At 44.0% G+C, this 27,739-nt stretch overlaps 1 protein-coding gene across 1 annotated transcript in view; it reads left to right on the top strand.

Moving 5' to 3' along the window:
• The first annotated feature begins 4,266 nt into the window (after window positions 1-4,266).
• Window positions 4,267-27,739, top strand: part of LSM4 (LSM4 homolog, U6 small nuclear RNA and mRNA degradation associated) — a 45,810-nt gene continuing 22,337 nt past the window's right edge. The window contains exons 1-2 of the mRNA XM_069977942.1: window positions 4,267-4,401; window positions 10,890-10,931. Coding sequence (XP_069834043.1) covers window positions 4,399-4,401; window positions 10,890-10,931 — 45 coding nt within the window. The 5' untranslated portion in view covers window positions 4,267-4,398. The remainder of the gene's footprint in view (window positions 4,402-10,889; window positions 10,932-27,739) is intronic.

The following is a 27,739-nucleotide window of genomic DNA, read 5'->3' on the forward strand; positions in this document are numbered from 1 at the left end:
AAAAACAAATTCAGCCTCCTGCCATATATGGAATTAAGGGGTAGTGAAAGTACCTACCGCAATCTCTGCATGTTAGGTGGTGTCTTTTAGAAGAGCTTTTTCTCCCAGAAGATTCTCTTGAAGACATACTGAGGAGGAGTACTAATAAGTATGGTGCAACAGTAACTCAAACTTATGCTGCGTTTACACGTAACGATTATCGTGCGAATTTGCGCGATAACGGTCGAATTGGAACGATAATCGTACGTGTAAACGCAGCGAACGATCGAACGACGCACGATAAATTGTACATCGTGATCTTTCATCAGGTCAGCAAATCGTCGTTCATCGTACGCAAAAAATTCGCAAATCGTTCCGTGTGAACAGTCGTTCGCCAATTTAACTAATGTGTGAGATAGGCTTAAAAGATCGCAAAACGATCGCAGTGCGAATTTTCGTACGATATATCGTACCGTCTAAACGCTGATCGTTATAAAAAAAAATCGTATATCCGACATCGCTAATTGTACGATCGGGCCAATAATCGTTACGTGTAAACGCAGCATTAGACTTTAATGCTGCGTTTACACGTAACGATTATCGTGCGAATTTGCGCGATAACGGTCGAATTGGAACGATAATCGTACATGTAAACGCAGCGAACGATCGAACGACGCACGATAAATCTTACATTGTGATCTTTTATCAGGTCAGCAAATCGTCGTTCATCGTACGCAAAAAATTCGCAAATCGTTCCATGTGAACAGTGGTTCGCCGATTTAACCAATGTGTGAGATAGGCTTAAACGATCGCAAAACGATCGCAGTGCGAATTTTCGTACGATATATCGTACCGTCTAAACGCTGATCGTTATGAAAAAATAAATCGTAAATCCGACATCGCTAATCGTACGATCGGGCCAATAATCGTTACGTGTAAACGCAGCATAAGACAACCCACCTAAGCTGATCACTCACAGAATCAAAGGAGCAAGAGTAAATCATGCATCCAAGCTGTGAACCAAAGGATAACAGCAAAGAAAATGGCGGAGGGAGTGTAATAAATAGGGTAGAGGGAGACAGGAAAAACCTGGATACCTGTAAAGGAAACCATACCTATGCTCCAGATAGTACAGCTCACGCTCGGGCTTTACATCTAGTCCGGAGCCCAGCCAACGTGAATTGCGTCATCGCCGACAAACGGCGCATGCGCCAGTCACCGGAAATGACGCGATCCGCATCAGTTCCGGTCCGGCGACGAAGTGGAACGCACTCTTTGGGTCATGTGGGTCTTACGAAGAGGAGTGCCAACTGCTCAGAAAATGGAGAAAAATAAAATACAACATGGAGAGAAAGGAGCTGCTGCACATCACACCTATGGCTGACACTAAAGCAACTCGGCTACATTTAAAAACCAACGCCAGGATGACATGTTATCTATGTTCCTCACATCAGTACGATTACAACGATATGTAACTTGTATAACTTTTATATTATTTGATGGCTTTTAAAAAATGAAACTTTTTTTAAAAAAAATTAAATGTATTTAAAATCGCTCTATTACCATGCTTATACCGCTTTTATTTTTTGGTCTATGGGGCTGTGTGAGAAGTCATCTTTTTTTGCGCCATGATCTGTCCTCTCTATTGGTACCTAGCTTACACATATGCGACTTTTTGATCACTTTTTATTACATTCTTTCTGGATTTGATGCGACCAAAAATGCGTAATTTTTTGCGCTTACGCCGTTTACCGTGCGAGATCAGGAATGTGATAATGAAATAGTTCGGGTGATTACGCACGCAGCGATACCAAACATGTTTATTTGTGTGTTTATTTATTTATATTTATAAAATGGGAAAAGGGGGTGATTTGGACTTTTATTAGGGGAGGGTTTTTTTTTTATTAATAAAAATTTTTTTTACTTTAACTTTTACATTAACTAGTTAATGTCCCCCTGGGGGACTTCTATATACACAACATTGATCTCTCATAGAGATCAATGCTGTGTATAAACAGAAATGATCAGTGTGATTGGTGATACATTGCTCTGGCCTGCTGCAGACCAGAGCAATGTATTGCCGAGCCGGAATTAGCGTCATTGCGACGCTGAGGCCCGGCCAGAAGAACGGATCGTCCCACGGAGATTTGTCCCACTTACACACCAGGGATGTGCTGAGCAGAGCATCTAAATGCAGCTAACAGATGTGACAGCTGCATTTAGATGTTTGCGGCAACGGGACCTGTGCCGGCTAATAGAGCTGCTCCCCGGCTGCAGATAACAGGGGGTTAATTAGCACTGTACAATTTTTGTGGATCCACAATAAAATATTAATTGCGGATGTGCTATGGATGATTTTGGGACACGCACCTATAGTGCATTTTCTCTGCACTTACTACTGCATGGAGTGTTCAGGTCTCTGTAAAGTTGGTGATGTTCCATCACATAAACTGCCGACTCCTGCTGCTCCAGTCTGTCCCACCGCTGCAGCAGGTAGTTGGCAGTTTTTGTGACGTGACATCACCAACTTTAGAGACCCGAACACACCATTCTGTAGTAAGTGCAGAGAAAATGCAATATAGTAAAATTAGTAAACGAATGCGGAATTACAGCGCACAAATGCAGAATTACAGCGAAAGAACGTGGAATTAAAGCAAATGATTAGTGATGATTTTGGTGTCAGCAACGATGAACGATTTCTTGTTGGTTGTTTGGTCGTTGCAGTTATCGATTAGATTCAAACTATATAACGAAAATTTGCGCGATAATCGTCCTGTGTAAAAGGGCCCTTAGACCCTATTTACACTTTCCGCAACTGCAGACAGTAAATAGGACAAATAGATTTCAATGGCCCCATGCACACGTCTGTGTAGGAGATAGAAAGAAAGGTTTTATGGTCCCCATACACCAGGGCTTTCCACTTCCAGTCCTCAGGCCTCACCAACAGGTCATAATTTGAGGATTTCCTTAGTATTTCACAGGTGATATAATTATACTCAGTCCATCAGGTATTACCACAGCTGTTCTTTGTATGGGATAGCTGCAAAACATAACCTGTTGGTGAGGCCTGAGGACTGGAATTGAGAAGCACTGCCATACACTTCAGACTTCTAATGGCCAAAACCGCCACTTGCAATCAGTCTAGCATGAATGGGGCCCCTTGAACAACCACCGACAGACAGGGCATGATAAAAAAAATCACGTCCGACTCCTTTGTTCAAAGAGAGATAAGCTGCAGCAGGAGCGCTCTCACTGTTGCTTACCCCTCCCATAGAGAACACAGCAACGCTCGACTATGCAAAACACTCCTGTGTATGGGGTGGACGGGCAGCAGGGGTGAGACATAACTGACGACAGGACCATAGCTGTCAGGTATTGAAGGTGTATGGGGCCTTTAGGCCCCGTTCCCACTGAGCAAAGGTAGCGGAATTCCGCGACGGAATTGTCCGCCGCGGAATGCCGTTAGCCTCCCGCTCATAATGGGAGTCTATGGGAGGCGCGCGCTGCTGCTCTGTACGCGCTGAAGAATGAACATGTTCATTCTTCAGCGCGGACAGGGCAGGAGCGCGCGCCTCCCATAGACTCCCATTATGAGCGGGAGGCTAACGGCATTCCGCGGCGGACAATTCCGTCGCGGAATTCCGCTACCTTTGCTCAGTGGGAACGGAGCCTTACACTTTCCTTCCTGCTCAATCCACTTCTGACTTTTTCTGCTGACATAAAATGGGGAGTGTGGCTATGGGGGCACAAGGCATGTTGCTCTCTTATAAAATTTGAAGGTATGCCTATGTATTGATCTAATTTTTAAGGTTCTTACAATGAGGCCAAGGTATAGATAAAAGAGAGAGAAAAAAACACCATAATCACCAAAAATCAAACAAACAAAACATTACACACTGCTGTGGTTCACCTATCAGGTCCCAGCCCAGGGAAAATTACCTCACGACTTGTCCAACCATGTCCCTGATGTGACCACTAGAGGGCATGGCGAGATCTTTAGAAAGGGTACGGCCGGTTTACATAGTAGCTACTGACACAGTAAATCTCCTCCTTTGATTATGCAGTGGCTCACGCACACACTGTTGGCGCTTATTGCATCTTATTGCAAATTCTATAATTTATAACCTGACTTAAATGTATGGCGGAGAAAAGTGTGTCCTGAGTACGGCGGCCATTTTCGCTAGCTTCCTGAAAGACTGGCAAATTACGCTGACTTCAGAAATATGGCTGCCGATGTGTTAAAGAAACGCGTGTGCCGGTAGCCCAAAACTCACGTCACTAGAGCGGGAACGCCCTTCCTTATTGGCTGTCTGAGCTGTCCGTCACAAGTCAAGATTCGGCTGCTATATCGCAGTGAACGAGTCGTCTGAGCAACAACGGAGCGGAAGTCGCTACCAGAGAACGTGGGACGTGGGGAGAATGGTGAGGCCTCACACGGGTTCCGAGTGTTCACAGACCCGGCACCTCCTTGTGTAGCCGCGTTATACGGTGCAATCCTGTGTGTGGGAGAGAAGCACACACAGACACACGCGTTATGTTTGCTGCCCGTCCCAGCGGTTATGGCGGGATAATTCTTCATACTGTCCTCAATGGAAAGTCCCAGCTCTTAGGTCATGTGTTACTGAGCCGCCATCAGTGTCTCTATATGTGCTGCTGCTATTAGTGTATGTGATTGATGATTTCACAGAGAAAACAATGTTTGTTACTATGTAGTAGGGATGTGTTCACATTAGCTGCGTAACCTCCACCTGTAGTTCATGCAGTGTTAGGCTACATTCACACAATGAATGTAACTTGATATCTCCCTAGTGGGCATGGGGCACTGAGGATGAGGGTATGTCTCTTACCTTCATCCTCTGTGCTGACTCGCCTGCTTATTGATAATGGAGGAGGTGGGCTGGATGGAAGATTTCAGAATAAACAGCATGGGAATGGCACAAAGGATGAAGGTAACAGACGCACCCGTATCCTCAGCACCCCGGGCCCACTATGGAGGTCTCAGCAGGTTAGAATCATCCTTCTGGTTTCATAAATTTATATGTATTTGTAACTTACTAATATTTAACAGTCTCCAGTACTCCCATACTTATCAGCTGATGTATGTCCTGCAGGAAATGCTGTTTTCTTTCCAGTCTGATACAGCGCTCTCTGCTGCCATTTCTGTCCCTGTCAGGAGCTGTCCAGAGCAATAGCAAATTCCCATAGGAAAAATCTCCTGCTCTGGACAGTTCCTGACATGGACAGAGGTGGCAGCAGAGAGCACTGTGTCAGACTGAAAAATAAACGCCACTTCCTGCAGCACACACAGCAGCTGGTAATTATGGGAAGACTTGATATTTTTTAAGTAGATTACAAATCTATATAACTTTCTGAATCCAGTTGATTTGAAAGAAAAATATTTTTCCCCGGACTAAACCTTTAACTTTTTTCACCCCCCAAAACCTTGTAACCTTACAAAATATTTATATATATATATATATATATATATATAATATATATTATAATCCTCTGCTGCCACCAGCAGGACAGGGAGCAGCAGTGCTCTGAGGTTACACTTGTCTCTAGGGACAATCCAAGCCCTAGAGAGATGTGGAATGTCAGAGAGACTGAAAGGAAAATTTCCAGACAAAAGTTATACGGATTCTCAATAGACCCTAATCACAGAAAAGGTACATAGTGCTTTTTTTACTCCACTTACTACTGCATGAAGTCTTCCTTGTTAAAAAGGCAACGTCACGTCACACTGTATAACTCCCAGAGGTGCGGGCTGGGCTGTGCGAGGGGCTGTATGCATGACAGCTCTGGCCTGTGCAGAGAACAAGTCACAGGGGTAATATGACGGCACATGTGAATCCTTGCAGCAGTACAGGACACAGTGATCACGAGCGCCTGCCAGCCCCTTGCATTGACAGGGCCCTACTGCTTCCCAATTTCACCAGCACTTCCCACTCCTGCCTCACACCCCACAGCAGCACAGCCTGCACCTCTAAAAGTTACAGCATTGCGGGACACAAGAGAAACCACCAGGCTGATGTGGTGTTAACCATCACTATCCAGATTGTCTCTCCCGTCTTGCTTCACATTACATTTATTATGTAATTATGTGTTTTAGATGCTTGTAATAATTCCTTTATTTATGTAGTGCCAACCTATTCCGCAGCTTTACACATAGCTAATTACTCTCTGTCCCCATTAGGGCTCACAATCTAAATACCTATCTGTATGAAGTGTGAGAGGAAAACCACGCAAAAACAGGGCGATCATACAAACTCCCTTTTGTTTCCTTATTTATTTTTTTTCCAAAGAAACTAACTTAAGTTATCACATTCATGATCTTGCACAGTAAATGGTGTGCTGTGATCCGTGCCACAGAAAAATAAAACCCTGACAGGTCCTACTATGGACCCTCAATTGTGGCACGGATCACTATTCTGTGATGAATGGGTCCGTGGATTGCGGGAGTGTGAATGCAGCCTGTGGATGCACATCCATAACTACAGGTCCACGGCTACAGATAGCCCTACTGAATGTGTGAATGTAGCCTAGGTCTGCATTGTGTAATTGTTATTTTCAGTAAAGGCCCCTTTACACAATGGGTAGTTGTTTCTGGGAATGCTTATTTACCTGATAATCAGCCCGCATAGAAGAGCCTGCAATCAGCCGATGAATGAGTGTATTAACAGTTATAATGGTGCGTTTACACAGACAGATTTATCTGACAGATCTTTAATGCCAAAACCAGGAACAGACTATAAACAGGGATCAGGTCATAAAGGAAAGACTGGGATCAGTCCTCTTTACAAATCCATTCCTGGCTTTGGCTTCCAAAATCTGTCAGATAAATCTTTCTGTGTAAACGCACCCTAAGGAAGCAAATTACTTTATCTCTGCAATCCACTCATCAGCTGGCTGCATTTTAACTCCCTGCCGCTCCGTGAAGCTCCTCCACGGGTGCTGGGAAAAGCTGGGTCCTTCCTGGAAAACTTCTCCCAATTTCCTAGGGCTTGATCCAACTTTTCCCAGCACCCAGGCAGGAGGGCCAGTGAGTTAAAAGGCAGCAGGCCGATGAGCTGATTGCAGAGATAACAAAGCGAATCTCTACTTTTGAATGTTGTTCCATATACCTGGAAAAGCTGGATGCAGTCCTGAAAAAGGTCTCCCAGGACTGCATCCAGCTTTTTCAGGCACCCGGAGCAGAGTTCAAAAGCTGCAGCCTGAAAGTTGAGGGCCGAGCTTAAAGGAGAACTCCGGATAAGAAAAACTTGTTTTCTTTTAAAAGTACATTAAAAGTTTAATATATGTGTCTATACAATGTATTACCGTATCTGTGTGGTTCTGCCATACTGGTAGCTTATAGAAATCCAGGAAGTGAAGAAAAATGGCCTCTGTGCCAATCCACATTGTCTCCTGCTCCTTCTGCTATCCCCTTAGGAGACAAATCTTCCATGCCTCTGTCTCACATTGTGTGTTTGCTGAGGACAGCCTGATGATGCAGACAGGTGGCAGGGCGGGATGTCCCAGGAGGCTTGGCTGAATCCCCCAATCCACTAAGTGATTCACCATCTCTGACCTTGCAGAAGTGTGCAGTGAAATTAGGGCTGTGCTCACACATGTTGGGAGTGTCATTGCAGTACTGCAACGTATTCACAAAAATGATGCGTACCAGCCGCAGCAGGCTTTAGGACCATGTGGGATCCTGGCTTGAAAAGGGCGCAGGTGTCCGATAAACCACAGATTAAAGCGGTTGTTTCATGGAAAGGATGTTTGTTAGGGTCACGACGCGTTTCGGCCGCCAAGTAAAAGGTGGCCTTTCTCAAGTTTTACAAAAACATACTGAGGGACAGGGGTTTAAATGATGTATGGTATGGCATAAACGAAATGTCACTTCCGGGGCAGCGTTCATAAATATAAATGGTGCCACAGGTGTATATATATAGAATAATACAGAGAGCCAGTACAAAAACATAATATCTGTGACATATAAGGATAAAGATTACATAGACTTACATTACCTGGGAGTTCCGAAGGTCAGCGTCCGGATCCGGCATAGTCACGTGAGCGGCCAGGCGTCCTTACGTCATTACGCTCGTACGTTACGGCATCACGTGGTTCCGGAGTTCCGAGGACGTGGCAAACGGAAACTGCGTAAGACATGTTTAAGAATAGCATGATAACGAAAAAGGAGTAAAGTTCAGAACCAGGTATCTAACAAATATACAGAAAATCTAGTAAAAAAAAAATAAAAAAAAAAAATATATATATATATATATATATGAAAAAAGCATATAAATAATTAATATATCCATCTATCCATTCTATCAATGAACAAGAGAATTGCTTTAGATAAATAAAATAAAATGCAATGATAAATAGCATAAAAATAGGATATGTGTGTTCCAGGCGCCATCTAGTGGTTAAAAGGAAATAAGCAGAATAAATGACTATATTTATAAAAAATTGTATTTATAAAAAAAAAAAAAAAAAAATATATAGATGTGTATAAAATAATATATATCTCTGAATATGTATATAAAAAATGTGTATATAGAAATACATATATAAATAATATGTGGAGGCTAATAGGAAGTATAAATATATATTTATACTTCCTATTAGCCTCCACATATTATTTATATATGTATTTCTATATACACATTTTTTATATACATATTCAGAGATATATATTATTTTATACACATCTATATATTTTTTTTTTTTTATAAATACAATTTTTTATAAATATAGTCATTTATTCTGCTTATTTCCTTTTAACCACTAGATGGCGCCTGGAACACACATATCCTATTTTTATGCTATTTATCATTACATTTTATTTTATTTATCTAAAGCAATTCTCTTGTTCATTGATAGAATGGATAGATGGATATATTAATTATTTATATGCTTTTTTCTTATATATATATATATATATATATATATATATATATATATATATATATTTTTTTTACTAGATTTTCTGTATATTTGTTAGATACCTGGTTCTGAACTTTACTCCTTTTTCGTTATCATGCTATTCTTAAACATGTCTTACGCAGTTTCCGTTTGCCACGTCCTCGGAACTCCGGAACCACGTGATGCCGTAACGTACGAGCGTAATGACGTAAGGACGCCTGGCCGCTCACGTGACTATGCCGGATCCGGACGCTGACCTTCGGAACTCCCAGGTAATGTAAGTCTATGTAATCTTTATCCTTATATGTCACAGATATTATGTTTTTGTACTGGCTCTCTGTATTATTCTATATATATACACCTGTGGCACCATTTATATTTATGAACGCTGCCCCGGAAGTGACATTTCGTTTATGCCATACCATACATCATTTAAACCCCTGTCCCTCAGTATGTTTTTGTAAAACTTGAGAAAGGCCACCTTTTACTTGGCGGCCGAAACGCGTCGTGACCCTAACAAACATCCTTTCCATGAAACAACCGCTTTAATCTGTGGTTTATCGGACACCTGCGCCCTTTTCAAGCCAGGATCCCACATGGTCCTAAAGCCTGCTGCGGCTGGTATACCTCATCATTGACGGTACGACTCCCTTGGACGTACCCCGGCAGGAGCTGCGGTGTTCTACCTATTATGCCTGATATAGAGTTGTGCCTATAATTCAGCACAACTCTATTAGGTGAGTGCTACACCTTTCTTTCCCTGTGTTTGCTACTCTTACCATCTTTTATTGCACCAGGAGGCGCCCTCACCCCTCCCCTTCTTTCCTCTCTACAAAAATGATGCGGTAACACAAGTAAATGATGCTAAACGGCAGAGGGGATCAGATCTATATTGTGGGGCTCAACTTCAAAGATAACAGATGCTTGATCATATGTGCTTGGAAATCAAAAGAAAAAAAAATCAAAAAGTTATTTTCTTCCAATATCAGTGTTACAGGTAGAGAAAACAGTGAGCTGTGTGGTGTTACAGGGAGAGAATACAGTGTGCTGTTTGGTGTTACAGGTAGAGAATATAATGTGCTGTGTGGTGTTAGTTAGAGAATACAGTGTACTGTGTGGTGTTACAGGTAGAGAATACAGTGTGCTGTGTGGTGTTACAGGTAGAGAATACAGTGTGCTGTGTGGTGTTACAGGTAGAGAATACAGTGTGCTGTGTGGTGTTACAGGTAGAGAATACAGTGTGCTGTGTGGTGTTACAGGTAGAGAATACAGCGTGCTGTGTGGTGTTACAGGTAGAGAATACAGGGTGCTGTGTGGAGTTACAGGCAGAGAATACAGGGTGCTGTGTGGTGTTACAGGCAGAGAATACAGTGTGCTGTGTGGAGTTACAGGCAGAGAATACAGTGTGCTGTGTGGAGTTACAGGCAGAGAATACAGCGTGCTGTGTGGGTGAGTGGGACCACAATGAAATCATAAATTACTGCAAATAATGCAGTAACACAATGAAACTGCAATGTGTGAACACAGCCTAGATGTTCTGCAACAGCTTTGGGCGGGGAATAGGCAGTGTGGGGGACTGTGATGAACAGCTGAGGGAAAGCATTACATTCTGGAACCTGTAGTACTGTGTACAACTGATAAACCAGGAAGTGCAAAAACACAAAACAGAACAAAAAAAAAAACCCATACAAATGGATTTTTGGTAGTTTCAAAACTGGAATAGATTGGTAAGTAATGCTTTATGCTTCTGCAGAAGTTTCATTTATTTTTTTTTTAACCTCTACTTGGAGTTCCCCTTTAATAAAGCAGTTTGCTTCATTACTAAGGTAGATTCGCTCATCTCTAATCTCTCCCTTTGTGCAGCCATATATATAGGCCAAAAAATAAAATCTTATTTTATGTATTTTTACTTTATTGATATGATTTTTCTAAAATCTTGTGTTAATCTATTTTTCCACTGAATTTTCAACCCCCTTTTTTTTGCTTTTTTTCTGTAGCTTCCTTTATCTTTATTGAAGACTGCCCAGAACCACCCTATGGTAAGTTTTCGTTGAGATCTACATAGTGTTATACAGTCTGCTGTCTTTCTTGATAAGTATTAATTAAATTTCAATTATTATTTTTTTTCTTACAAAAATTTTTTATTTTGCATCAATATCCATGAAATACATACAAACAATCCTTACCAACTAACAAAATATCTAATTTAACCCCTTACCCTACCTCCCTCCCCCAACCTACCCCCCTCCCCTCCATGAAGTGGGTTAACCCCCCCCCTCCCCTCCAGCAAAAACAAAAAACCGAACACTTCTAATCCCTGACCTCTTGCAAATTATACCAGGGTTGCCAACACCCCTTGTGCCTGCGCAGAGCCCGTGATGAGATATTCCTAGCCGCTATTCCCTCATACACCTTATTTTTTTTCCACTAGGGCTCTCCACTCCTCAAAAGATGGGATTCCCCAAACCATCTTCTAGCTGTTAGGACCTTCACCAACATAAACAATTTGTTTTTTAATAAGCCTATCCTCCCGTCACTCGGGTACCCTCCCAAGAGAATAGCCCCAAGATCATCCCCAGGGTCGATTTTAAGGTCCTTTTTCATAAAATCAATAACCTTCTTCCACAGGATTTGAATTTCATCACACTCCCACATCATATGATTAAAGTCGGCAGCATTCCCCTGGCATCTTCGGCTATCCGAGGTTTCCCTACAGTATCTATTAAATAAATTTAAAGGCGAGACATAGACTCTATACAAGAACTTCAGCTGTATCACTCTAAAGGCTGCATTACTGGTGATTGTGTTTAGGTTACCAACAATATTCTGCCATATATCATCTCCTATGTTACCTATCCTAAGCTCCCATTTCTCCCTCAGATTCTTCATCTGAACAATCCCAGCCTCCCTAACTAAAAACTTATAAATGTGTGCTAGAAATTTCTTACCGTTACTGCCTTCTCTTAAAAAAATCGATTAACTTGTGCTCACTTATCCCCCAAATATTTGTCAGACGTATAAGTGTACGCCCTATTCAATTGAACATACCAAAAAGCATGCCTATCCAACAAGCCAAACTCCTTTTTACATTCGTTAAATAACAACAGTTTCCCTTCCCTAGTGATCTGTGAAATCCGTTTAACCCCTTTCCTAAGCCAAAACTGTGCGCTATCCATACCCATAAACTCCTGGAGGTTCCCATAACCCAAATAGGAGTAAAATGGAAGCTCCCGGATATCCTACAAATCTTCTTTATATAACTCTAAACTCTACAGTACAAGCTCATATGTGAAAAAAACTTCATGTTCCCAAATTTAGCTTCTACCCCTTAAAAAATTCCCTCAAAAACACCCTGACAGTGCTCTATAATATAACTAATTACAGGCACGTCCTGTCCCCTTTTCAAATCTTGTGCTTTAATAGCCAAAAAATATTTCTGAAAATCGGGGAGAGCAATCCCCCCTTCCCCTACTTTGTCCAAACTCCATATCTCAATCTGGCTTTTTTCCCACCCCAAACAAATTGATTCAATATTCTTGTTAACCTCTTAAACCATGATACAGTTATCCACACTGGTGCAGCATATAACAAGTAAAGAATCTGAGGGAGAACTACCATCTTTATAATCGCAACTCAATCTGCGAATGAAATAGGAAGCCCCGACCATATCTCCATATTTTTTCCTCACCTTGTTAACCAAAGGCTGGAGGTTAGCTTCTACATACCTATCTACAGATCGAGAGATTTTCACTCCCAAGTATTCCAATGCCTCACTAGGCCCAATAATTGAGACTGAATGATTTACCTCATTCCCATCACCTTCTAACACTAAAAGAGACGATTTTTCCCAGTTAATTTTCAGGCCGGATACAAAACCAAAATCATCAATAATACTCATAATTTTGGGGATACTAGACTTTTGATTCCTTAAAAAAAGCAAAATGTCATCAGCATAAAGCAAAACTCCTTCACGCCAGCTATGCCAAACCCTTCCCACTCCTCTGAAGTTCGCATCTTAACAGCCAGCGGTTCGATGTAAATAGCAAATAAGAGTGGCGACAGGGGGCACCCCTGCCTGGTTCCCCTATATAGGTTGAACCAGTCAGTGTGCCCCTCCCCTAACGAAACCCTTGCCATAGGCCCGGTGTACAACAACTTCACCCACCTGATGAAATTTTCCCCCAAAACAAAGGCTTCCAAAGGAACCCCCACTCCACCCTGTCAAACGCCTTCATAGCATCTAAGGACAGGATGGAATGGGGGGTCCCGACCCCCAATTGGGCATTCGCAAAGGCTCTATTAATATTGTCGTAGATAGACCTGCCGGGAGCGAAGCCTGTCTGCTCCTTCCCTATGAGCAAAGGAGCTACTCTTGCCAGCCTCTGGGCCAGTACTTTCGCAATTAACTTAGTCTTTATTTAATAATGATATAGGGCGAAAAGCTTCTACATTCAGGGGGTCGTTATTCTTTTTAGGAATCAAAGAGATATTTGCCTCACACATTGAGGCTGGAAGAACAGCATCCCTGCAGGATTCATTAAAGGTTTCGTATAATAAGGGCAATAATACTTCAGAAAAATCACTGTATACCTTAAATGGCAGTCCATCATTACCAGGTGCAGAGTGCTCTTGGGAGCTATTAACAGGCAGCTTAATTTCTTCTAGAGTAATAGGACTATTCAACATCTCCTTCATGTCAGGGTCCGCTTTAGGAATGGAAAGACTACATAAATAATCACCACTTCTAATTCAGTAGCTGCATTGGAGGATTTATACAGACTGGAGAAGAATTCAAGCACAATTTTTTTTGTACCCCACTGGGGCTATTAATAACTATCCCCTTGTGATCATATAGTGCAGAAATATAACTTCTTTCTTGCTGTGACCTGATTATACCTGCCAGTAACTTCCCGGGTTTACCACCCTCAGCAAAGAATTTCTGTCCCTGAAAAAAAATCTTATGTTGCGCTTTCTCAAACAAAAATTAGGAATACTCCTCCTGGGCATTTTTTACTTTATCCCCATGCTCGGGTGTGGGTGACTCACTAAATTCCCCCTCAGCTATCTGTATGGCATCTTCTAAGTTGGCCTGTCTATTGTGGAATTCTTTCTTTTTCCATGAAATTTCTCTTACAAAAATACCCCTGATATATGCCTTAAGGGCATCCCATACAAAACCAATCCTGGCAGAGTTTTTATTCACTTTCCAGAATGCTCTTATCTCATCTGCCATTTTCTCCTTCTGATCCACAATAGAGAGCCAGTGCGGATTTATCTTAAGGGATCTTACTCTCACCCCGCCCTGAGACAGGGCCCCGATTGTCACCATAACAGGAGAGTGATCAGACACCGACCTGGATCCATATGACATCTTCGAGACATGTCTCAAGGCAAGGTCATTACAAAAAACTATGTCTATCCTGGATCCAGCCTCGAAGGTCGTGCTAAAACAAGAAAACGCCACCCTCTCCCCATAGAGTTGTCTCCATACGTCCTTCAAGGCCGCCCCACCCATGAGATTCGCCAGGACAGTAGGACTTCTCATTATTTTTTGTAGTCTCCCCTGTCTATCTTTCATTTGGTCCATAACCGCATTAAAATCTCCACATATGAACACAGGGAGAGCATCTCTGTTATACATAAACTCAAATAAGTCCATAATTGTCTGTGAGGCGAACGGGGGAGGTATGTAAAAGGCTGCGATAATTACTTCAGAATCAAACAAAACACAATGTAAAAATATATATCTACCCCTAGTGTCTAACTTTTTTTTTAACAATTTAAAAGAAATTTTATGGTGCACAAAAAGCGAAACCCCAGAAGAATAATTAGAGTAAACCGCGTGGAACTAGGAGCTCGACCACCTACGAGAGATTTTACCAGTGGATTCCACAGAGCAATGAGTTTCCCCTAAACAAATTATAGCTGGTAAGTGCCGGCCTATCACATCAAAAATCGCACGCCTTTTCACCCTCTGCCCCATCCCCCTCACATTCCAATAGAACAGTTTAATCTCATTTACTGCTATTGTTTATACACAAAAAAACAAAACCCAAACCCACTCCATGGATCCCCCCCCGCCTCCCATCCTTTTTCCTGGACAACTCAACGGCCTACACCGCAGTCACCCTCTTCTCATAGTCGCAGTAGTACCTCTCCTCCCTTCTATCTCCCTCACTCCCCCCCACCCAGGCACATACATTTCACTCTGCCCCTTCCTTCTCCAGCCAGTCTCGGGTGTCTTTAGAATTAACAAAGAACAGCACTGTATCTTTATATGACACCCTAAGCTTGGCCGGAAAGATCAGGGAAAAAGGGATGCCCGCCCTTCGAAGAGAGGATTTAACCTCCTTAAAGGACTGCCTCTCTTTTTGTGTCTCTCGGGAGAAGTGGGAAACAAAGCCACACGATTCCCATTAAACAAAATGTCCTCCTTTAACCTTGCCGCCCTTAAAATAGCATCCCGGTCCCCAGAACAAAGCGTCTTTATCAACATAGCCCTTGGCAGGCTTCCTGGGGGAAGAGGCCTAAACGGAACCCTGTGGGCCCTTTCGAGCCTAAACAGATCTGATACCGCATCCTTCCTCAAAATCCATTCCTGGCAGAACTTGATTGAGTCGTTAGCCTCCGATCCCTCTGGTAGGCCCACAATACATATATTAGACCGCCTGGCCCTGTCCTCCAGGTCTGCCAACTTATTTTTAATGTCCTTAATTTGACTTTCTTGGTCCTTCACTTCCGACCGAATAGACCCCACATCACTTTGTAATTCTGGAACAGCTATTTCAAGCGATCCCACTTTTTGTTTAACCCCTTAGTGACCGCCGATACGGCTTTTTACGGCGTCACTTATTCTGCTGCCATCAGCTTTTTAAGGTGATGGCAGAGAATAAGGCTGTGGGGCCGGGACGGCCCCCACCCCCCCCTAACCGACAATCGCCGCTATTCACGTTATAGCGGCGGCCGTCGATAAAGGGGATTACCGGTGCCGCCGCCTTTCATCTCCCCCCGTCGTGAATCTACGGCGGGGGGAGATGAAATAAGTGTCCCCCAGACCTCAGATCATCCCCCCCTAGTAGGGCGATCACTAACCCCCCTGGAGCTCCTTCCTCTTCGGCGTCCTGGCTGGTTATGAAGTGCGCATGCGCTCCACAACCAGCCAGCTCTGAAAATTTAAAGTGACAGAGACCAATTTGGTCTCTGTCACTGAACTATGATTACTGTGATAGAAAATATCACAGTAATCATAGTAATACAGTGAAAATGAATGTGTAAAGTACAAAAAGTGACACATACAAAAAAAAACACACACTTTTTATTATAGTAATTGCAGTTTACTCCCAAATTACCCCTAACCCCCGTTTATCCGTAACCACCCCAGGCTGTCCGTAACCACCCCACATTACCTGTAATCTCATTTTTTATTTTTTTATTTTAGTAACTGCGCTATTCTAATAACCATTACTAGCTGCGATTTTGCTCCAGTAAATTGGCGCTCCTTCCCTTCTGAGCCCTGCAGTGTGCCCATACAGTGGTTTATGCCCACATATGGGGTACCGTTGTACTCAGAAGAACCTGCGTTACAGATTTTTGGGTACGTTTTCTATCCTGTTCCTCGTCAAATTGAGAAATTTCAAACTAAACCAACATATTATTGGAAAAATTCGAGTTTTTCATTTTTACTGGCCAATTTTGAATACTTTACCTCTAATACCTGTGGGGTAAAAATGGTCACCACACCCCAAGATGAATTCTTTGAGGGGTGCACTTTCCAAAATGGGGTGAATTATGGCGAGATTTTACTCTGATGGCACTACAGGGGCACTGCAAACGCACCTGGTGCTCGGAAACTTCTGCAGCAAAATCTGCATTGAAAAAGCTAATTGGCGCTCCTTCCCTTCTGAGCCCTCCTGTGTGCCCATACAGTGGTTTACGCCCACATATGGGGTACCATTGTACTCAGGAGAACCTGCGTTACAAATTTTGGGGTACTTTTTTCCTCTTGTTCCTCGTGAAATTGAGAAATTTCAAACTAAACGAACATATTATTGGAAGAATTCGAGTTTTTCATTTTTACAGTCTTTTTTTTTTTTTAAATTGTAATTTTTATTGAAAGTTTTTGTTTTATACAATACAGAATCAATGTGTAAATGGCAAATGACAGTTGTATAATGGTCATGTACACAGAAACTTTGCATAAACATCAAAGAAAATACCCTACTAAGTCAAAGGGAGTTAGAGCTCAAAAGTAATAAAGGAACTCGGAACGAATACACCTCTAACATAACATAGTAGTGAGGGAAACAAATTCTTTGGGGAAACAAGACAAGAGACACCAGGAAGGGAATTGTGGTAAGATATTGCAAACTATGTAGACTGTCCTGCACCAAGGGGTCTAGCACGATCTGACTTTTTTTTTTTTTTTTCTGCCCAGTATATGTCCCAAGTCCTCCAGACCTTATTTAAGTATTCAAGCTTATTATTAATCATTGCCGTCAGCTGTTCCATATTTCTAACATCCAATATCCGTGCATATAGATAGTTTCTGGTAGGTACAACCGTTTTCCTCCAGAACCGAGCTACCAGACATCTAGCCGCCGTAAGAATATGAAGCAATTACTTCATAGTTTTGGGCCCCAGCTTCATGTATGGTACGTTAAATAGATAGAAGACAGGGTCTAGGGGGGTCTCAAAGCCACTAAGGCCTTTAATCAAGTCTTGTACCATTTCCCAATAGGGAATTATTAAAGGGCACGTCCAATAAATATGCTGCAAGGTACCCGCTCCCCTCCCACATCTCCAGCATGTTTTGGACAGTGACGGGTTCAATGCATGTAGGAATTCGGGTGTGTGGTACCAGAAAAGCATCAGCTTGTATTGGTTCTCTTTGTGCAGATAGATGTCTTAGCAGCTCTGTCCCATATTACACGCCACACGGTTTGGGGCAATTGTTTTCCAAAGAGCGCTTCCCAGCGCGACATGTAGGAATATCTAATGTCGTCGTCAGGAGGAGGGCTCTTCAATATTCGATAAATGTCTGAGATAAGACCTTTAGTGGAAGCCCCTGATTTACACAGCCTCTCAAAATCCGTGGGGAGGGAAACCTTAGTTGTGGTAAATAACGTAGTCATGAAATGCTTGATCTGAAGGTACTGATACTGTGCCGCAGGAGATAGCCCATGGTCACTAAGGTGGGGAACGGTAGAAGGGTCCTTTCTTTAGGGTTGACAATGTCAGCGAACCTAAATAGGTTGCTAGCCTGCCAAACCTTAGTCATAGCTCCGGTTAGACTGTCCGGCAAGCCCGGATGGAACAGGAAGGAGGTCATGGGGGAACATTTAGAGGCTAGGGGAAACTTTTTAAAACATATGTTCCATATTCGCCTAGTGTGAGTTATAGGACCCAGAACCGGCCCTTGGAGGGGTGTGTTTGGGGTGGCCCACAGGAGAGAATTGGGGTGAATTGGGGCTATCCATAGTTTTTCAATCATCATCCACTTCGTGTAGGCCAGAGGCGCTGCCCAAGCTGGAATGTGACGCAGATGAGCTGCCTAATAATAGCAGGTTAAGTCTGGTAATGCCAGGCCTCCTAGATATTTAGGGGCTTGAAGAATATTTTTTGCCACTCTGTCGCTTGTGCGCCCACACGAAGCGAAGGATGGAGGCTTGAACAGTTTTCAATACACTCATAGGGACGGGGATTGGGAGGGTCTCGAAATAATAGAGAATCTTAGGAAAAATTGTCATTTTGACTGCTGCTATCCGACCCAATAGTGAAATGGGCAAAGCATTCCACTTCTCCAAGAGGGACCGGATGTCAGCAAACAATTTGGGAACGTTATGCGCATACAAAGGAGTATGAATTTGTAATTTGGACCCCTAGGTATTTGAGAGAGGTGTCCTTCCAATTATACTTAAAATTCTTCCTGAGCGTGGACAGTAACGGGTCGGGGATATTAATAGGGATGTCTTCCGTCTTGGATGTGTTTACCTTATAACCGGAGCGACGACCAAAGGTGGCCAGTAGTGTGTGTAGGTTAGGGAGGGAGATATGTGGCTGAGTTAACGTAAGTAGGACGTAGTCTGCGAAAAGGGATAATTTATATTCTTTTCCCCGTATTTGGACCCCGTGAATGTCTGCGTGACGGCGTATGGCAGACGCCAGGGGCTCAATGCACATCACAAAAATCAGCGGCGATAGTGGGCACCCCTGGCGTGTGCCATTTATGGATATCAATCACACCAGACATAGCATGTGGGAACTTGATAGAGGCCGTTGGTGAGGAATAAAGACCCCCGACCGCCTTAGGAAAGGCCCCCCCGTAAGCCGTATGTTTCCAGTACTCTCATCATGAAGGGCCAGCCCAGGCGGTCGAAGGCCTTCTCCGCGTCAAGTCCCAACAACAATGCAGAGCCTTGCTCTTTATTTATTGTGTCTATCAAGTCTATCACTCTTCGAGTGTTGTCTCTCCCCTGTCGACACGCAACAAAACCGACTTGGTCTTTATCTATTAGCTGAGGTAGCCATCTCGACAGGCGGGAGGCAAGGATCTTAGTATATAGCTTGAGATCCGTATTCAAGAGAGCAATGGGGCGATAGTTCCCACAGTCAGCTGGATCCTTCCCGGGTTTGGGGATTAAGGATATATATGCATGCGTTAGCGAGGTAGGGAGTGGGGCACCCGCCAGAAACGCATTAAACATAACCAGTAAGTGGGGATTTAGTATAGGGGCAAAGGTGCGATAATACAGGTATGAGAACCCATCTGGTCCCGGAGACTTGCCTGCGGGTAGGGTTTTCAGTACGTCTCCCAGCTCCTCTAGCGTTACCTCTACATTCAGTTCCTCAAGGGCCTCTGAGGGTAGTTTTGGTAATTGGCATTCAGTGAGGAAAGAGTCACAGATTTGTACGTTCTGTGGGGTCCCGGGGCAGTGGTGAGGGCAAATGGTACAAATCTGCAAAATATTTCCGAAATTTTTCGGCTATGGCTGAGGGGTCATGGAGTAAAGTGCCATCATTTTCTCTTAACATATGTGGAGTTTGCTGTTCAGTGCGGTCACGCAATTGCTTGGCTAAAAGCGTGGGCGCTTTGTTTCCTCTCTCATAATACTTTTGTCTCGAATATAAGAGGAGTTTCTCGATTTTGTGCAGGGCCAGGCTTTTGACCTTTGCCCGAAGGCTAATAACCTTCCGGAGTAGAGGTATGGAGGGAGTAGCCAGCAATTTTTCTTCTCGTTCCTGCAGCTGGGCAGATAACTGTTCCATCATATGATTCCTATCTTTTTTCAGTTTGGTGCCCAGGGCAATACAGTGACCCCTCATTACCGCCTTATGTGCTTCCCATAAAGCCACTGGGGAGTCCACAGAACCCACATTCTCTGAAAAAAAAGTTGAGAGAGAAGAGGACAAGGATTCTTCTAAGTGCAGGGTTTTTAAGAGTCATTAAGCCTCCAATGGCAGGATCTCATAGGGGATATAGTGTCCTTCAGATCTAAAAGGATAGGGGCGTGATCTGACCATGTGATAAGGTCCATGGAGGCATCCGCCATGCTCCGCAATGCCAATATATTCCCGAAGAAATAATCTAAAGTACCATGTGGTGACGAGTAGAAGGAGTATGATTTATCTTTGGGGTGGTTGACCCTCCACATGTCCTATAGGGAATGTTTGAGAATCAGTTTGCGGAACTCCCTAGCTAATGTGACTGAGGAGGCTGGGGCCCGAGTCTGGGTCGGTGAGAACCGGTCCAGTTGCTCTGAATAGATCATATTAAAATCACCTCCCAGAATGAGCGTAGAGGGGGGTAGCCTCGATAGTCTAAGAAGAAGTCTATTTAAAAAACTAATTTGGTGGGAGTTAGGCACGTATACGTTACATAAAGTTATAGGGGAACCTCTGTATGTGCCCTGTAGGATAATTTAGCGACCTCCAGGGTATAGAGTTGAGATGGTAATCTGGATAGGACAGTGTCTGGAGAGTAATATCGCGACCCCTGCGCGCTTACCATTACCCTGCGAGTAGGAGGTAGGGAACTTATGTTTAGCAAAATTGAAATTGCCCGAGGAGTCATAGTGTCTCCTGCAGAAAAATTATGTCGGCTTTGGCTTTGGTGAATTCAGTGAGGGCCAGTCTACGTTTAGCATTGGAATTAAGGCCATGGTTATTTAAGGAAAGGAGTCGGACCATCGCCTACAGCACCAGTATCAGTTATCTCCGATCACTGCAAACAGAGTAAGGCTACTTACAAATTCCCTCGGAATATGACCAGGTATAGGGGGGAGGGAGGACCACACTAGGGAGGGGACAGACGAAGAGGTACGTAAACAGACAAACTAAATTAAAAAGAAACAAAGAAGAATAAGAAATCAGGCAAAACCAATACAACCTAAGTTACACTCTATGGTAGAGTAAGGCTTTGAAGGAAGATAGAACTACTAAACCAATAAGCAACTATACCAGGGAGACCCTCGCTATTTCCTTGAGGGTTATCCTGGAGAGCCCCTATAGGGTACACAATTAAGAAAGTTAAATGTGCAATCTACAAGGATTAATCCGACTCCCCCAGCCCAATAGGTAAGGAGGGGCCGGAAGAATCCAGTACTATTCCCCTAGGGGGGCAGGGGGTAAGAAATCTGGACTAACTCGGCAGATACTACAACTAATAAAATACACAGAAATGTAATGGGAAGGTAAATTAGAGCACTTGCTCAACCGCCTAACAAGCTAAACCTGAGGAGGAAAAAGAGAAGAAAAAAAACAAACAAAAAACATGGTACTTTAAGAGCACCAGGCGCATTGCTTTAACCCGTTATTTAACACAAAAAGGTACTAGATGCAATAAGCGTTACAGTGATAGATACTTCAGTTAACAATGGAACCAGAACTCAAAATAGGTCGTTGGGTAAAGACACATGACAAGGAAAATAATATCCACATAGCTAACGGTCTCCGACATGGGTAAAGACAGAGAAACTCAGCGAGGAGAAGGTGTAGAGGCGGACTTAGAAGGTGTAGACTTTCGCTTCTGATGCTCCACTCGCTGCCACTCCAGTGGGGGAGGCCTAGGAGGCATCGGAATCTCCCAGTCCAGTAAATCAGGGCGTGGGATATCTAGAATCCCGCAAAATTCTTCTAGGTCGGCATGGGATACCAGTGTAGTTGTCTGACCATTTCTCCGGGCAAACGGGAACCCCCACCTGTAGGGGATGCCGTGTTCGCGTAGCAGGGAAAGTAACTGTTTCAAATGTCGTCTTTTGCAGAGTCAGCCAGGATAGATCTGGGAAAAGCTGTAAATTATGCCCTTGATAGGTTATGGCATCCAGTTGCCTTGCTTTGGTCATAATAGCCTCTTTAGTGACGTAATCCGTGACACAGCAGATAATGTCCCTGGGCTGTGTAGAAGCGCTCTGTGGGCCCTGTCCAGCTGTATGGTAGCATCGGCTGGTTGTTTAAGCACATCGTTGAAGATAGTCTGCAGTACAACAAATAAATCTTCTGAGGTCGTCTCAAGCAGTCCTCTGACTCTAATATTGTGCCTCCTGCCCCTATTATCCAGGTCTTCCAGGTGGCGTGTTGTTTCTTGTGATTCGTGGTTAAAGCTACATGCTTCTGGAGAGTAGAGATATATTTCCTGGTGTGATCATGGTTTTCCTCCAAGTCATCCACCCTCATAGCGACATGTTTCAGGTCTTTGCGTATGTTCGCTATCTCCGCCCTGCAGGCCTCCTTCACCTCTGTGATTAAGGCTTTGAAAGTCATTTTTGGTTGGTAGGGCTTGCAGTAATGTCCTCCATTCAGGTGGAGCCGAAGAAGACTGTGAATCCAGAGCCTCCTCCTGCATAGATTCAGAAGAACGCCACCCCTTGGTAGGTGCTAGGATAGAAGGGGTCATCCCATAATCGTCTTCATGTTGTGCACGTTGTGAATGTTCCCCTCCATGGTGGCGTGTGCGGGCCGCCGGCCCTTTCTTTACTGGGTTGGTAGTTTTAGAGTTCTTATAAGGCATGGCTGTATCAGTACCACACTCAGAGGTTATTCCACCTATACACAGATGGAGGGGAGAAAGTGCAGGGGAATGTAATTCTGTACTAGTCAGTTCAGGAGACACACGTTTAGGGGCAAAGAACCGTAGTAGTGACTGCTGTGGTAAGGCGGATGGAGGAGCAGCAGTAGTAATAGGAGTTGGAGAGTCTGTCTCCCTCAGGAGAAGGGGGTCTGTGAACTTGAATTCTCCAGCACGCTGATATAGATGAGGGTGGCAAGATCCCACCCGTTGTGGCCTGTGGTGCAGGGTCTCTGTGTAATCACAACAGTGCTGTCGCAGTTACTGCAGCTAGTGTCTAAAATTCAGCAGGTAGCCGATGAACAGGTGCGGGTGTATGACCCAGGGTGAATATGGGTCAAAGGTTGGGGCACTCACCAGTGGGCCTCTAGGTGCCAGACCCCTTAATCCCCCCTTCCGGTCTGTGTGAGGAGGTGCAGCGCTCTGCTGCAGCAGCCTCTGCAGGCAGTGAAGAGATCCAAGATGGCGCCGGACAGCCCACGTGACCGGGCGCCGAAAGCTGGCAACGAGCTGATCCGATTCCGGACGGGGCAGCAAGGCGTCTTCGCCTTCCGGTACTCATGGGTGGGTGACAGCGGCGGGATCCGGTGTCGGCAGCACAGAGCTGTGCGGGCGGGAACCACAGGTGTCGTCTTCCGGGCTAAGATGGCGGGCGCTGCCGTGAGAGCGGGACACAGGGATCTGTCCCGCGGCTCAAGGACTTCTGTAAGCACCGGGTAAGCGGAGCGAGAGTGTCCTGGGTGTTTCCCACGGCGATTTCCGGGGTAGGAAGAGGAAAACGGGTGGTATGGAGCAGGTAAAGCTAATTTAGCTGGCGGTGAGGAGCGGAGCTCTTCTATTACGCGGCCATCTTGCCTAGCGTCCAGACACTCCCCCTTACTGTCTTCTTTTGAATACTTTCCTGTAATACCTGTGGGGTCAAAATGGTCATCACACACCAAGATGAATTCTTTGAGGGGTGCACTTTCCAAAATGGGGTGACTTATGGGGGGTTTTCTCTCTGCTGACACTACAGGGGCACTGCAAACACACCTGGCGCTCAGAAACTTCTTCAGCAAAATTTGCATTGGAAAAGCTAATTGGCGCTCCTTCCCTTCTGAGCCCCGCTGTGTGCCCATACAGTGGTTTACGCCCACATATGGGTTACCGTTGTACTCGAGAGAAAAAGCACCCCAAAATTTGTAATGCAGGTTCTCTTATGTTCCTTTTGAAAATGAGAAACTTTAATCTAAACGTATATATTATTGGAAAATTTGAATTTTCCATTTTTTTTACTGCCTAATTGTGAATACTTTCGTCCAGCCCCTGTAGGGTTAAAATGCTCATTATACCCCTAGTATACCCCTAATACACAAAGTAGTGACCAAATTTTGCCACTAACATAAAGTGCCATATGTGATGAAAAAACAATCTCAGAATCGCTAGCATACGTTAAAGCATCACTGAGCTATAAGAGCATAAAGTGAGACAGGTCAGATTTTGAAAAATTAGCCTGGTCATTAAAGGGGTTGTCCGGCGATAAAAAATTATTCACAGAATAACACACATTACAAAGTTATACAACTTTGTAATGTATGTTATGTCTGTGAATGGCCCCCTTTCCCGTGTCCCACCACCCCCACCCGTGTACCCGGAAGTGTGGTGCGCTATACATTACCTGTCACGTGCCGACCACGGTCTCCGATCCTCAGCAGTGACGTCTTCTTCGGGAGGCCAGCGGATCTTCCCGAGTGCCGGCCGCCCTCTGCAGCGTCATCCGAAGCTCAGCCGCGATTGGCTGAGCATAACTGTGCTCAGCCAATCGCGGCTGAGCAGCTGATGACATGGCCGCGTCATCAGCCGCTCAGCCGCGATTGGCTGAGCACAGTTATGCTCAGCCAATCGCGGCTGAGCTTCGGATGACGCTGCAGAGGGTGGCCGGCACTCGGGAAGATCCGCAGGCCTCCCGAAGAAGACGTCACTGCTGACGATCGGAGACCGTGGACGACACGAGATGCGATGAGTATAATGCACCACACTTCCGGGTCTAGCGTGGGTGGGGGGAAACACGGGGAAGGGGGCCATTCACAGACATAACATACATTACATTACAAAGTTGTATAACTTTGTAATGTGTGTTATTCTGTGAATAATTTTTTATCGCCGGACAACCCCTTTAAGGCCCAAACTAGCTGCAGCACGAAGGGGTTAATTTTATTTAAATCATCTCTTATGAAGGGGATATCTGTCGTCACTGGCCCCACATTAACTGTAAGGTCAGCCAGTGCCTTGCCACATCCTTTCAGTTCGGCCAATATAGATTTCAGTACATTAGGCAGATCAGACATCAAATCCTTCCCTTCCTCCTCCTCCTCTCCCCCTATTCCCTGAAGAATGTCAAAGCGGGAACCTGAGAGCCTTGGATTCCCTCCACCAGATGGTGGAAGTTGGCCGGTACGAGACTTCGCATTAGGCCCCGGGGACTTCATGAAGCTATCAATTTTAGGAGTCTTTCTCACATCCACAGTCGGTGAAGGGGGGGGGCAGTCCTAGGGCTGGGTGGTATACCGTGAAAATACCGATACCGTCCCTGGCCTCGGTTAACCGACCTAAAGTTCGCCAGGACGGTATCTGCGGTATTTTCACCCGCCCGCCCCAGGACACTGACAGGTTATACTCCTCTTCCGGCCGCTCTCACACTGAGCTTCCCGGTCTCACAGCATCTTCTATATACAGCATGCAGTGCTGGGGGTCCCCGCCCCAGGACACTGACAGGTTATACTCCCCTTCCGTCCGCTTTCCTTTACCATCTGTAAAATTTTATTCCATTTAGTACATCACATTTTAGATCATATCATATATACATTTTCACAATGCAGGCAAGTACTTTTACATTTTTTTTATCTGTCATATAACCCCAACATACAACTCATAGAACTCTTCATCAGTCTGAGCCATCCATACATACAGATAATACAACTATACATACAAGTCATAGAATGATCTAAATAGATCACTATTGCTTTCAGCTGAGTTCAAAATCGCTGCGCAAACGTTTAGAAACATATGGCAGTACAAACAATAGACATACATGGGCCCGTTCACAACAGTCTCACAGGAAGCGCAAAGTCACTTCCAAAAAAACAAAAAACAAGAGTTCTTATCAACTCTTAACTGGAGCTCCAAACAAAAACCAAAAACCTAAATGCGCATTTTTATTCAGTCTGGTGTCTCACTGAACTACAATCCCCAGTATAACCAAACAGATGTGAGTAGTACTACAAAAAAAACTATATTTAGTTTTACTCTGTCCAGTACTCAACAGGTGATATCAAACATGGCTTCTCTGCTAGGATGGCCACTTACTCCTGCAAACAAACAATTCATTAGTTGTAATTAGGGGAAGAAAAACATATGCAGGGGGTTTCTCTTCACTTCTGTTCTTCTCTCAACAGCTGCAGAATACAAAACAATAAGGAAAACACAACATGTACACAATACAAAAGTACTGACATTTGGCCAATTTGTTACCACGTGGATTTAAATTAATGTTAAAGGATATCCATTACATCCCAGGTTATACACATACTATATATAGCAATACTCCAAGAACCTGCCGATAAAACACAGACATATTAGTTATATCATAGATTAAATCCCATGAAGTCCTCATGTTCCATCAGATTAACCTTTATCTGACTGGTCCACATACAGAAAATACAAACACTAAAACAATGGACAACACTTTGCACAGAGATTAAGTCTATAAATCTCACCACCAGATAGCCATCAACTTTCCTTCAAATGACAGAGTCCCCAACTGATATCATTCTAGCCAATATATTCATGATCTTCATTAGTTTCAAATGTGAATATCTAGTAATATTAGACTTGTCAAAACTCCACCAACTCCATGCTACTACTATAAGCCATACATCAGCTTCAGAGACTGAACACAGACTGTTACCTGACAAGCTGCTGCTCACTCTGCTCTCCTAATTACAGAGATAGAAAAACTTTTCTACAGTGCAAATACACATGCAACGTCATATACGGACCATTACAACACAAATATACAAGCCTTGATTTATGGCTGGAAGTTACACTTTTCACTATCACACTTTTACCTTCTACACATTCGTCGTTCCAATACCGGTAAAACAATAACATCCATTCTTACCAATTCTTACCTGCCAATAACACTAAACTTCTACTCATACTCTTTGCAAACACATTACTACAGGTTTCACATCTCTCAAACTCTTAACATGAGTTACTTCAAACCTATAAACCAACACACTGCTACCACTCATTGGCCAAAACCTGGTGAGGAGCTGCTCCCACCCTACAATCTCCACATCCATGAAGCCCACTTGCTTCACTTCTTTTTCTTGCATGTCTCTCTCAATTCGCGCCAGCAGACAGATCCATCCCACATCTGCTGCGGTCTTCCGCCATTCAAGCCGACTGGGGTCTGTCAGCTGAAATGGTGTCACCACCTCGAGTGCTGGGTGCCCAGGGTCGCGAACTACACACCCACCAGGGGACTGGACTCGCTTTGTAATCTACCCCACAACTACACATCTCAGCTAACACATACATTATATTTCTATTACACAGTTATAGCAATTCTATGACTATTATCCCACTTCTGACACCATTATGTAACCGGTTGCTTTTGATAATAGTCTGAGAAGGCTATAACCACACAGATTTATAGAAAAAAGAGATTTATTACCGAAAACAATACTTAGCTGCAGTTACAGATGGTACAGATGCAGAGTTGTTCCTTCCACAATGAAATGG

The sequence above is a fragment of the Dendropsophus ebraccatus genome, chromosome 7 (genome assembly GCF_027789765.1).
Source record: "Dendropsophus ebraccatus isolate aDenEbr1 chromosome 7, aDenEbr1.pat, whole genome shotgun sequence".
NCBI classification, from domain to species: Eukaryota; Metazoa; Chordata; class Amphibia; order Anura; family Hylidae; genus Dendropsophus; species Dendropsophus ebraccatus.